Genomic DNA, 13663 nt, shown 5'->3' with positions numbered 1-13663 from the left:
TAGCAGTAATATTTTAAATCTCTTGCCATTTTATTGTTTTTCTGTATGCCAATATTTTGAATTAAAATTTTTCTTACCAAATTTCATAAACTTCATATCCCCTCTTGCTAATCTCCAGATATATTTAGCTATCATTCCCAGCATTTGGAAAATTGAAACACATAATGACAAGTATGAGATTCTTGTAAACTAGAAAGCTTATTGGAAACTTTGTTGCTTACTAAATACTGTGCGAGAAGATTTAGAACATCTTAAATAACTGTAGAGTGAGCAATTCTGGAAATTTCATTATGATGCAGAATCAGAAACAAAGAAATCAGAACTTAAACAGATGCACAGATGCAATAGAAGAAGTAACAACATTGAACAATATGAGAGACACGCTGAAAATAGTAAGTGACAATCTATAGAGTAACTGAGGTACTAAGATAAATCAAAAGAAATGACGAAATCTCTGAAAAGAGTGGTACATGATATTCGGCCTACTAAAGGAAATGATGAGTATGCAAAATATATTACATATATCAGTGGAGAAGCTTGGATGAAACTTATGTCCAGCAGTGGATAAATGTGGTTTGAGAAAGAAGAAGAAAAAACATATTAGCTACTTATTTCTATTGATAGGATAAATCAATAGGAAAAATACCTTAAGCAAATTGAAAAAAATACATGTAATAATTATTCTTTTGATTATATATTTTGAAATGTTTATGACTATCATTAAATTTAATTGAGTTATTTTACTTATGCCATTAAATACTATTTTGTACTTTTGCAGGAGGGCAGATGTGAATCTAAAAAACAATATGTTGGAAGGGAGAATGAAAATAGTGTTGATTTAAATAGAGATTTTCCAGATCAGTTTGATTCTACAAAAGCAGGTGAGAAAATTTTCATCTGAAATATGCATTTAAGAAATTAAAAATTTTTGTATTGAAATATTTCATAAATATTCCAAAAAATAAGGTTTTGCTCTGAACAAGTTGTTTTAGGGTATATAGGATGTGACGGAAAGGTATATGTTAACAAATATTTTATATCAATAATTATGTATTAATGGAATGAAAAAATATTTGTTAATATAATACTCAAACAAATTTATATTTAGAAAGTACACAGTGTTTAATTAATGTTGATTTTTAAATAAAAAATGCAATAAAAACGGAAACAATTAGTTTCAGGTATATTTGAAAATATTTTTGTGAGATTTCTATAATTGCTTTTGTAGTAGAATATCAACAATAATTGATATCCATTTTTAGATTATTGGAAATAAATTTATCGTTTTAAACGCATATAACAAAAGAATTAGATTTTTCAGTTTAGTGCATAAAAATATTCGTTTACATTTGATTTCCATGAGTCACTATCATCAGATTCACTGTTTTTACTTCCATAAATCATCGGCTGTATCCTCATTTTCATTTGTTAGTAATTTGATTGTTAATAATTTAATCTAATGCTATATCAATCATTGTATACTAAGCAAGAAGTTTTTTTTTATTTGGGAGCATGTTGACAGCAATTGTTTCATTTTATTGGAGAAAGATACATTGCACAAATTTTCAACATATGATGCACAAAAGTGGTGTTCTTACTTCCACAATATTGTTTAGAGAAAAGTCCCTAATATGGGGTAGGTCGCTTTCGCGCAAGTACTGATTCTGAAATCTGTCATATGCATTGTTTACTACCATCTTGCCATGAGGTAATCATAGATGTATATATTAACATAGACCAAGCATACTGGCAACGCATATTAACGACAAGTTTTCTTGCGGTTGTTCGTCTCTTCCTCCCTCACCAAAAGAGACTGCTATACTTACTTCATGTGTGTCGTCACTAAGCTCTACAGACTCTATATACATCTATGAGGTAACCATTCTCTCTTTTTGCCAAACCTGTTTTCTTATTTGACATTTGAGGTTAGAATAATTTTGTGTGGTAAGGAAAGTTTTTTGGTCGTGCTGCATTTTAAGGAGACTTAAAGGGGAGTTTTTAAAGTAAAGTGAAACTTGGATAATTCGAATCTCAAGGGACCGTCAAAAAATTCGAATTATCCAAAAATTCGTATTAAAAATATATCCACAAAAAACAAAGATGCCTACAAAAACATCTGCAAACGATAAAAATCAACAATAGTTGACCATTTTTATCGCTTGCAGATGTTTTCTGCAGAAATATCGAATTATTTTATCGTTTGCAGAATTATCCAAAAATTCGAATTAAAAATATATCCACAAAAAAAAAAGATGCCTAAGAAAACATCTACAAATGATAAAAATCAACAATAGTTGACCATTTTTATCGCTTGCAGATGTTTTCGTTACAATTTTTGCCCGAATTTTGTCAACCGAAAAAAATGGGCCAACAAAATTCGGCCAGAATACCAATTAAAGCATTTGCAAGCTATAACAAATGGTCAATTATTGTCGATTTTTGAAATAGACTAATTTTTTCCAAAGAAATCCGAAATTTTTAGCTGCTTTTTAGAATTTAACTTCTCGGTAATGACGATAACGATTCTAAGATGTTCAGTGAACTAAAAATAGAGTGACTTACATCATTTTTACTTTCAAAGTACCGTTTAAGTTACGTAATATGGTGTGTTGCTTCGGCCGCATTCGGAACATGTATTTCTCCCGCCACTGATGATGCGTCGTCTTCATCACTCTCTTGTTTTTCATCATTGTCCTTAAGCACTTCAGCGATGATCTCTGTATCGGTTATTTCACCACATACTACAACATCGTCATCCACGTTGACAAAATCTTCATAAGAGATGGCAGGATCAGAAATGATGTCCCCCCAGCAGTCAACTGAAAGCAGCTCTTCTGTTAAATTGTCGTCTGTGTTCTCCTCCTTTTTTATAAAACCAGCTGTTTTGAAACAGTGTTTGATCGTTTCAGCTGTTACTTGGTCCCAAGCTTTCTTACACATTCGAGATGCTTGTAGAATGTCTAACTTTATTTTAAGGGTGTCGCAATCTTCCATCAATATGTTTTCAACCAAAAAACGTCTGTAAAAATGTTTAAAATTTTTTATGACACCCTGGTCCATAGGCTGTAGAACTGAAGTCATGTTAGCAGGAAAAAAATAACTTTTACATTTTCCATCAGTGGGATAGTGGTGTGTGCCGTACAATTGTCAATAAACAAAATAACTTTTCTTTTATGAACTTTTTGTCTAATTTTTTCAGCCAGTTCTCGAAAAGATCACTAGTCATCCAAGCTCTTGCGCTGCTCACATATTCCACTGGTTTTGACTTGACGTTCTTAAAACAACGCGGATTAGCCGACTTGCCAATCATCAGTAGAGGCAGTCTTTCCGATCCGTCCATGTTTGCACCAATTAGGAGAGTTACTCTTTCTTTACTTAGTTTTCCTCCATGACATTTTTCGTTTTTAAATGCTAGCGTTTTGTCAGGAGTGCATTTAAAAAAGAGACCCGTCTCGTCAACATTAAAGATATATCTTTCATCTATACCCTGAATCATCTCTTCCAAATTTTTTTTCCACTTGTTGGCTTCTTGCTGATTAACGGTCCCACTTTCTCCACAAATGGATTTGAAAGAAATTTTGTTGCGTTCTTTAAAGCCGTCGAGCCACCCTGTACTCGCCTTAAAATTATTTTTCCCCATTTCAATAGCAAATTGTTCAGCTTTGCTTCTTATAAGGGGACCACTCACGGGAATCTTCTTAACCCTAGCTTGTTTGAACCATTTTAACACACAACTGTCTAAATTTGGATTTTCTGGCTTCCTTAACCTTTTTCGATCTTTACCGCACTCACTTTCACTGTTGAGAATTTTTTCTTTATTCTTCAAGTAAGTGGATAATGTGTTAGGAGCATGTTAGGAGGAATTCCAAAGTCCCTGGCAATCTCAGATTTTTTCTTCGTCCCCTTTTCTACTTCTCTAATTGCCGCTATTTTTTCCGATAACGTTAAAGTTTTGTATGTTTTCGTATTACCATGCGACGACATCTTTACTCAATACGAAGTGACTTGACGTGATTTGCGGTGATTGCAATTGCAACGCCAACGCACCTCAACTGAAAGGGCGTGCACAATGTACAATGGCCTTGAAACAAGTGGCACGTTAGAACAGAAAAGAATACTACCTCTTTTAGCGGAAATTTCCAGCATGAAATTGGCATTTTTAACTTTTTAACTTGTAGAAAAGTTCGAATTATCCAAAATATAATTATTATTACTTATATAGGAAATGCTACGGACCAGAATAAAAATTCGAATTAAAGAAGATTTCGAATTAACGAAGTTCGAATTAAGCAGGTTCTACTGTATTGTAATATTATTCTATACAAAATTTTGCATAGTTTATGAAAATAGTTTAGTTTTTTTTTTTTTAAAACAACTATATTTTTTGTAAAAAGTCTCCCCTAATAAAAGTCTAGGGTGTTCGTAATATGAGGTACTTAAAAATTCCTAATTTGGTGTACCCCATATTAGGCGGGGTACTGCTAGGATCATTTACTTTTAGCTGCAAGCAAGCGGATGTGCTGACAGATCGTCATTTTCAGCTTTCCAGTTTTCTCGAAAAGTACATATCATACAGAATAAAAGTACATACGTTTAGGTTTAAAAAATTTCTAGGTGTTTAGACTTTCTAAAACAATTTTAATATTTTTAATTTATCCCTATTTAATTGAAAGGCAATTTTCTTTTGCAATAAAAAAATATTTTTTCACATGCCTAAAAAACGGAAAGCGTAGAATAAGGAACAAATGATTTTCGCAATTTTAGCTGTTCGGCACTGAGTAATGGGAAACATGAAAAGTGCGCGAACCCACAATATACCTCAAACAACCTTAGAAAGGTACGTTAAGATGGAGGGGAATCCTGAAGACATATTAAATTCTCATGTGGGACGAAAAATAGTATTTTCAGAAGAAATGGAGTCAACACTCGCCAATCACTACTTAAAAATAGAAAGAAAATTTTTTGGAAGAAATACAGCTGCCGCCGTTTCTCGCAACCTAGCTTCCAACGCTTGCGATCGTTCCAGTCATCTACTTGTAGACCCCTATCTTCCATTGCACCTTTTACTTCTTGTCTCCACGATCTTCTTGGTCTTCCCTTTTTCCTGCGGTTGGTGGGGATCCACTGTAACATTCTGTTTGGCCATCGTTGATCATTCATCCTTTCTACATGACCATACCATTTCAGCCTTTTGCATTCTATAGTTTCCAGGACGTCAATGTCTATGCCCATACGCTCTCTGATTTCAGTATTCCTTACTCTATCTCTTCTAGTGAGTTGGCAACATCTTCTCCAATAATTCATTTCCATTGCTTTTATTTTGGATGCGTCATTTTTATTTATTACCCAAAGCTCTGAACCATATGTAGCAATGCTTTCTATGATACTTTTGTATATCCTAATTTTTGTGTTTCGGGTGATGTGGTTATTCCAAAGTATACTATTCAGTTGACGTATTGCTGCATTTCCTTGACCAATTCGAGTAGCCATTTCTTTTGTATTCCGACGATTGTTCGTAATGTTTACACCGAAAAATTTATAGCTATCAGTATTTTGAATTTGTTTGCTTCCTAGTTCTAAGTGCTTTCCTTCACCTCCCACTACTACGTACTCTATTTTTGATGGATTAATTGATAAGCCCCATTTAGTATATTCTTCATCTATTTTTCGTAACATGTAGTGGATATCATCTTGATCTTCTGCAAGTATTACTTGGTCATCAGCAAAATGCAAGCTGTACAGTGTATGGTCTCCAATTTTAACACCCATAGGTTCACATTTTCTTTTCCTGGAAAGGAAAAAAAAGGAAAAGGAAAAAAAAGTTCCTTTTTTGGAAATATCCAAAACCCCCTCCAAATAAATCTTAAAGAGTGTAGGTGCAATGCAAATCAAATAATATAAAAAATACATCAGCGTGGTAAAAGAAAGGCTGGAAAGAAATGGTTTGCCGAATTTCTTGCAAGGCACAAGAAATTATCAAGAGCAAGAATGCCTCAAGGAATATCCTATGCGCGTATTAAAAATCATTCACCAAAGAAAACGTTGCGGCATTTTTTGATTTATATGAGCCACTTTTAGAAAAAAGAAATTACAATCTAGCAAGGATATTGTGATGAAATCGGTCTCACCATTGTGCAACATAAACATCTGAGAATTGTGGGAAAAAAGGAAAAAAACAAATTGGCACAATTACTTCAGCCGAACGCGATTCTTTGTTAATCATAGTTGTGGGTTTTAGCGCAACAAGCCAATGTATACTGCTCTTTTTAATTTCCCCCGGAAGAATATGAAAGTGGAACTAATGAATGGCACTCCGCTGGATCTAAGTATGCGTATCATGTATCTGGCTGGATTCAACTCGTATACTCGGAACAAAGATATTTATACAATTTTTTTATACATATTTATATTATTTGCATAAACAACCAGACCTAAGAAAAGTATTCTAAAAAGTGTACCTATATACTCACCTGTTTTTGTTGAAGAGTCGGTGATACATTTGGCCTTTAGATATCTGCAGTTTCATATTTTGTATCAAGCTTTATGTATCAGTGTGTATTTATTCCAATACTTTCTACGTCATTAAATCATCTTGTGTCATGTTATTTTTACTTTAAGTGTAAAGTTTATTATGTTACATATAATCATTTTTTTGTACGTTTCCAATATTTTTACATATTTTTATTGGATACGTCAATTCTTTTAGAAAAAGTTACACAATTAAAAGTGAAATCTGTTTTGTATCATGTCTCTCATTGAAATATGAAAAATGTATTTTTATTAATCACAAGGTCTAATAATTATAACAAATTACAAAATTTATATAATATTCTATCGTATTGCATACTCTATATTACCTGACGGGAAACCCAAATCTCTGACTAAGACTATACATATACATATCTACCTTTTTGTTTCCATATACCTAGAACTATGTGCTTCACACCTAATTTAAAGATAATAAAATATCTTGGTTAAAGTATTTATAAAGGAGCAATTATTATTTAGTTTAACTGATAAAGGTTTGTTCAATAATTACTTAGTGATTTATCTAATTAGATGTTAACTATTTTGTTTGCAATATTCTCTGGGGATTTTACCACACAAATTAAACATTTATATAGTGTTTTGACCTTAATAATCGGAAGTCAAAATTAGAAATAAGTAATACATTGTTTATATTTTCTAAAATATTCTTTAGAATATTTTATAACTTTTTTTTTATTAAACATATTTGTTATATTCTGTCTAAATTAAAAAATAAGTAGAGTGTTCTATTATAAGATATATAAGTTTACAGTACTACTTACTACCAGGTTATTCTACTACTACTATCGGTTCACAGCCTTCTCCGATGCCTTCCGACCCCTTACCGCCATTCTTCTCTATTTAACCATAGGCCTGGAGGGATTTCTCTTTCCTCTAGTTCTTTTTCAATTCCCTCTCTCCAGCTTCTTCTCGGCCTTCCTCTTTTTCTTCTTCCTTGTGGTGTCCACGTCAAAATCTGTTTCGGAATCCTGTCATCTGGCATTCTCTGTACATGGCCGTACCATATTAACTGTTTTGTTTTTATGTCATCAACTATTGTATGCTTGACCAGGTTATTCTTTAGTATCTAAATGATTTCAAAAACCTTCACCTTTGCACCCCTTATTCCAAGATGGCGAGTATTCAAGAACCCGGCCAACTGTAAAATCCAGAGCAATTAATGAAATTAAACAAATTTGTAGTAAAAATTATTCCATGAAAAACCTTCTATGATATTGCTCTTATGTCATTTTATTGTAAAATTACCAAAAAAATGTTATAAGGTCTAAAAGAAAATTTGTTATAAGTGCAAATACATGCTAAGGCATAAGAAATGTAACATTTCAATGAACTATATACCGTGAGCTTTTTTTTCGTTAAAATCTTTGTAAATATCATTCAGTTCTTCTGCGTTTTGACCGTGAAACTACTGCCTTAGGCCGTGAGATTGGCCTATAGACTACATATTTTGATTTAATCCTTTTCCGTGAGCAGATACTTCATTTTTAGTTTTAAAGCTTCCTTTAGGTGTTTTGATAAGCTCCTGATTAAGTAATAAAAATATTGATCAGGAAGTGTAGACATGCGTAGTAGTAAAGCATAGAAGTTTAATGTTCCTCTGAGTAGTTCAGAGGGTGTGTAGAATTATTGAATTCAACGCAATATTCATATCATAAATAACGCCGAAAAAACGAGGAGTTTTTAGCGTTGCATGTAATAATACCTGAGGACAAGGTACTACTTGGAGGAGTTGCAGGTTCTTTTCAATGCTAACTAGTTAAGGGAGAATAAGTTACATCTCTATTTGACGAAGTCTCCGTTTATTCTGATTTTACAATTGAATGTAAAAGTTTATTGTTGCAATTACACAAATTGCTTACACAACAAAAGCGTGATTTCAACGACCATGACACTTTCCATTCCAAGTTACAAAACAATTAAACAATTATTTTTGTGAAGCTAATTTCTGGTGGCATCTAAATGCAATTTACTATTTTTTGTTGGGGATAAGCCACAATTTAAGTCGTCACAGGATTGTAACTCAAAAATATTGACAATATCATTTTAAAGTCATCTACTTTAAAATGTATAATATACTTATTATGTCTGAATTGTCAATATGAATAAGTCAGATAAAATTAAAATTATGGAAGATTTTTTACCAAGCAACAAAAACAATATTTTGAGAAGAAATCGAAACGTGATTCTACTGTGTAGATATACATCTACTAATCTACTTGTGATTGATGTTTCTAATACATAAGAATCTAAATAATCATTCTCATCACATTACATTCACCTCTGCTAATAATAATTGCCGCTTTAAATGCGTAGTTAAACTTATATTTTTAAACCTACATTTAGATACGCTTAAAAAACTTTCTTAGTTGGGTAAAACAATAATTATTTTAATTGTGAAGTTTACTTAAGTTATGTGTGCAAGTTATAATTAATTTGTTTATTGTTAGTAAATATTTAATGCATTCGTTTTCCACGCACGATCACGACTTAAGGGCGTAGGCGCAAAATTTCGGGCCAATGCTTTCATTTTTTTCGAATCCTGAGAAAACTAACAAATATTTTTGAAAAATTTAAACGCAGAATGAAAGATTACATTATTCCCGAGGGCTGAAAGTCCCTTAGAATAAACAAAAAGTTTTTTTGAATGAGATATTTGAAATTCAAAAGACACTAAATTTTCTCTTTTTTTCACCCCTGTAACTTATTAAAATAAACATTATAGAAGTTTTCAGAACTTTCGGCCCTCGGTAATAATATATTCTTTCATTCTGCGATTAAATTTTTCAAAAATATTTATTAGATTTCTCGAAAAAAAAAAGAATGCATTTAAAAAGCATTGGCCCGAAATTTTGCGCCTACTTAATACATTTTTCCAATTTGTAGCTGTATATATATATATACAAGGATTTCCACAGTTTTCACTGTATTCCTTCACTCAACCGTTTTCTCCAATTTTTCCTGTTTAGCCAGTCCCCTTTCTGTAGGTTTCTTCTACTCATTGCTTCGTCCACCTCATCTCTGAAAGATCTTCGGGGTCTGCCTCTCTTTCTTCTTCCTATCGGGCTCCACTCTGTTATTCTATTTATCCACCGATTTTGGTCTGCTCTTCTGACATGTCCGTACCAGGTTAACCTCTTCTGTTCGATGTAGTCTATTATGTCGGAGTTCATTCCCATTCTCCTCTTAATCTCCATGTTATTTATTCTATCTCTTCTTGTTACTCTGCAGCTTCTCCTTAGGAATTCCATCTCTGTTGCTCTTATTTTGTTTTTGGTTTTCTTATTTATTGTCCAAAGCTGTAATATTTATATATTATTAGTAGTAGTAGTATTATTATAGCTGTAAAAGTACAATAATAATTGAGGTAGTCAATGTTCGGACAAACAAAAATTTATTGAAAATGTTCATCTTCACAAAATGTTAGGATATATTCGGAAATGGTCGGAATTATCTAGTTACCATGTATAAAATAAATAATTTGGACTTTTGAAAGGAATTACGATTTGGTGGTGCATGTCATCAGCGGGTCTAGGAAGATATGATGTGGTGGAAGGCAATTAACGCAAACAGCAAATTATCAAGAAATTTTGAAAAATTGTCTTGTACCAAGTGCTTACGATCTCTACCTGGACTTGAATTTTATATTCTAACAGGACGGTGCTGCATGTCATACAGCTAAAACAACTAAAAAATGGTTTGGAGGCAATAAAATTATAGTCTTCTCATGACCTTCGAACAGTCCATACCTTAATATTATTGAGACATTGTGGCATAAGGTGAGATAGACATTGCTTAATCCCCAGAGAACCGCCGCCGATTTGAAGAGTAAATTAGATGAATTATGGGATAGTTTCGACTGTGACTTGTGTAAATCCTTAGTATGAACAAAGCCAGATAGGATTGCAGCGGTTGTATAGGCGCGTGGCGATCTAACCCGATATTAAAATAGTAATTTGTTGAATTGTCCGTACATTTAGTTGCAAACACTGCAATTCAAAGTTTATAGATACCAAGCCATTTCAGTATTTTATTATTAATGATAGAGTTTAATGAATTGTTGATCTCTTTCTTTAATTCAATTAGGAAGGTTGTGATGATTAACGTTTTCAACAAATTTTCGTTTGTCCGAACATTTAATTGTGAGCACTCGTATAAACAACATTTAGAATTATCAACAATACATTCTGTTCAATTTTTCACATACAAAAAACAATGATATATTATTCGCTGTATAAAATCCTATATTCTAAATCTCAATATTAAAAATCATTACCTTAATCCAACTCTTTAGTAATAATTCCTCATATCTAATTTTAACCCCACCCCTTTAGACATACAGACAGTTTTGAACTAACAAACAAAAATCACTCTCTCTTAGCTATTTGTGCCCATCGAGAACGGACGGATTTTCGCAATCTCTTTCATTTTGGTGCTCGCATAGAAGATACGCTCTTTTTGTACCTCTTTTACCTATTCTGTGCCGTAGAGTACGGACATGTTTTTTCCTCTGAATTTGCTTCTCGTAGATAGCAGACTCCTTTCACTCTCTGTGATTGTTGTTCTGGTAGCAACCAGACGTATTTTTTGCTCGCTCTTGACTGTTTGACTTCCGTAGACGACAGACGCTTTTTTCGCACCTCTCTTTGATATTAGTTGGCTTTCGTACAACATACGTGCTTTCCGCCTATCTTAGTGATAACGACCAGTTAATAGAAACACGTATCTCACAGTACGTCTAATTCGCGACAGATAAACTCGTAGGAGAACCCACGCGTGTGAACTCTTCTTATATGCCGATTACCAGTTCGCGAATGAATAAACCAGCAATATTGTTAAGATTATACACATTCCTTTTGATAATGTTTACTATGAGCAATCTCGCAAACTGCTTTTTAGTATACGAATCTTCAAATACAAATCCTCCTTAAATATAACTGTTAAGATATGTGTTTTGTTACAAATAGTATCGGGATTTTTTCTGAGTAATCTCGAATGATACGAATTTTGTACATGACAATTACGCTATATTTAGGCAATTTTGGGAGAAGACTTTTTTCGAATGACTATAAAATCGCATGCATGACTGTTATTTGAATGATTGACTGCGCTTGATAAGGAGTGTTGACGATGGTCTTCACTCTTTAGGGTGTATGTTAATGGCGAAAGATGAAAAGATAAGTGGATTCGTGGGTTGAAGACCTGAAAAGTGGTTCCCTCTAGAACAAGGCGCTTCGAGGCCCGGTGATAGAACCCCTAATCTATCTCAAAGCGTGTGTCTTGCTAGGTATGGGTGTAGCGAGATGTAATAGCGGATTTAGATGAATGTTTGGTAAATAGTGCTGTTATAAATCAACGTAGAAATTGCGTGATAATCCATGTTGTGGTCAATTTAGTCACAGAGAGGCGAACTCGTCCTTTTTACTGGTAAGATGTTAAAAATAATCATAAACATGAAATAAATTATCAATTTCATGTTCGAAAATTGTTTAGATGTGGAGTCTGTTTAGCTCTGGTGGCGGATTGTGTTTATTGGGAAGTGGCTGGTGGGAATTTTGAGTGGGACATCTGAGAGAATAGGCATGGTGGTTTCTTTGGCAGTTGGGACAATTAGAACTATTTGCCCTGAAACATGCGAAAGATTTATGCTAGTGCCTGCAGTTTAGGTAAATTGTGGCTTTTTGGTGGCATTCTGTATTGAAATTTCCAATTTAAAAAGATAATAGCTTTCAAATGAGGAATTTCTTGTCATATGATCATCTGTCATTTTGAACGATCACGTCACTAAAATATAATGAAAACAGTGTACCTTATTTCAGTTTCTCAAAAATGTATTCATTTTTATGGTACAGAAATATTTTGGAGTGGACTTTAGACGCAAACTTTTAAAAAGGGCTATAGAGAGAGCAATGTTGAAAAAACGCTAGAAAACTATAATAAATACGACTTACACATAAGCCATAAGAATAAAAAGATAGATTTAATAGACATAAAACAATATTTCTTGTTTTTTAGTTATCGTTTCGTGTTTTTTTCAGGAACAATACTATCTGGTAGGCAGCCTGAGACGATAGCTATGATGACTTGGATTATTTCTAGACCATTTGTTTTATCTGGAAATTTGCATGGAGGTGCAGTAGTAGCTAGCTATCCATATGATGATTCTAAGTAAGAATTTAACAAAATTTTAAATTAATCAATATATAAATAATAAACCGTATATTCTACATTCGTAGAATTCGTATCGTAATAATTACAAGGTTATAGCAAAGTAGCAAGTACATTCAATATTTTGTATGTATGCATGTAGATTATATCTGCATTTTTTGTATTCAGCTTTGCCGCCTAATTTAACTGATAGATTTATAATAACTTCAGTATTTTGTCTAGACCTAGGTGATTTCCATGTGTACAGGTGTTGAGTATTGCCAGTTGTTTTTTTTTCGATACAAATACTCATATGTTCACATATTTTATTTATTATGTAATAATCTTTATATTATTTATTGTCTAGCTCTGGTCGAAGATGCTGTATAGAGAGCAGATCGCCAGATAATAATGTTTTCAAAAAGTTAGCATTAAACTATGCTCAATCGAATCCTGTGATGAAAAAGGGCAATGCTTGTAAAGACGACACATTTGATCAGGGCATCACAAATGGTGCTTTTTGGTATGAAGTGAGAGGTAAGTATTGCATATGATTTTTCCTATTTATTTAATTTAAAGGGCTAAACTGTGAGGAGGTTAAGTGGCATTTTTGGATTGGTTAGCTTTCCATGAAAGAAATGAATAACCTTGGACATTTATTGATTGTTAGATGTATACTTCAACAATATAAAAAGTGATAATTAATACAGCTTATACTCAAAAAATGTTTCCCTATTCTGACAGATGACTGCGCAGCCGCCGATTGATTAATGAATATTATAATAAAAATGTTAAGTTTAATGACTATATTACGTTTAACATGACGATATTATTTACCTCATATGCACTATCACCTTACATTTACGTGTGACAAAATATTAAATTGTTGATATTCTTCTTCTCTTATTTTTTTTTTGTTTTACATCGCATTAAAACGTGCGGTGACGTCTTGTGATCTCCATTCCTCCCT

At 32.8% G+C, this 13663-nt stretch overlaps 1 protein-coding gene across 1 annotated transcript in view; it reads left to right on the top strand.

Annotated features, from left to right (window-relative positions):
* Positions 1-13663, top strand: part of svr (Carboxypeptidase D svr) — a 74520-nt gene that overhangs the window by 1930 nt on the left and 58927 nt on the right. Inside the window, exons 2-4 of the mRNA XM_072523749.1 lie at positions 779-881; positions 12585-12714; positions 13061-13230. Coding sequence (XP_072379850.1) covers positions 779-881; positions 12585-12714; positions 13061-13230 — 403 coding nt within the window. The remainder of the gene's footprint in view (positions 1-778; positions 882-12584; positions 12715-13060; positions 13231-13663) is intronic.

The sequence above is a fragment of the Diabrotica undecimpunctata genome, chromosome 2 (genome assembly GCF_040954645.1).
Source record: "Diabrotica undecimpunctata isolate CICGRU chromosome 2, icDiaUnde3, whole genome shotgun sequence".
NCBI lineage: Eukaryota > Metazoa > Arthropoda > Insecta > Coleoptera > Chrysomelidae > Diabrotica > Diabrotica undecimpunctata.
This window is presented reverse-complemented; position numbering and strand designations above follow the sequence as displayed.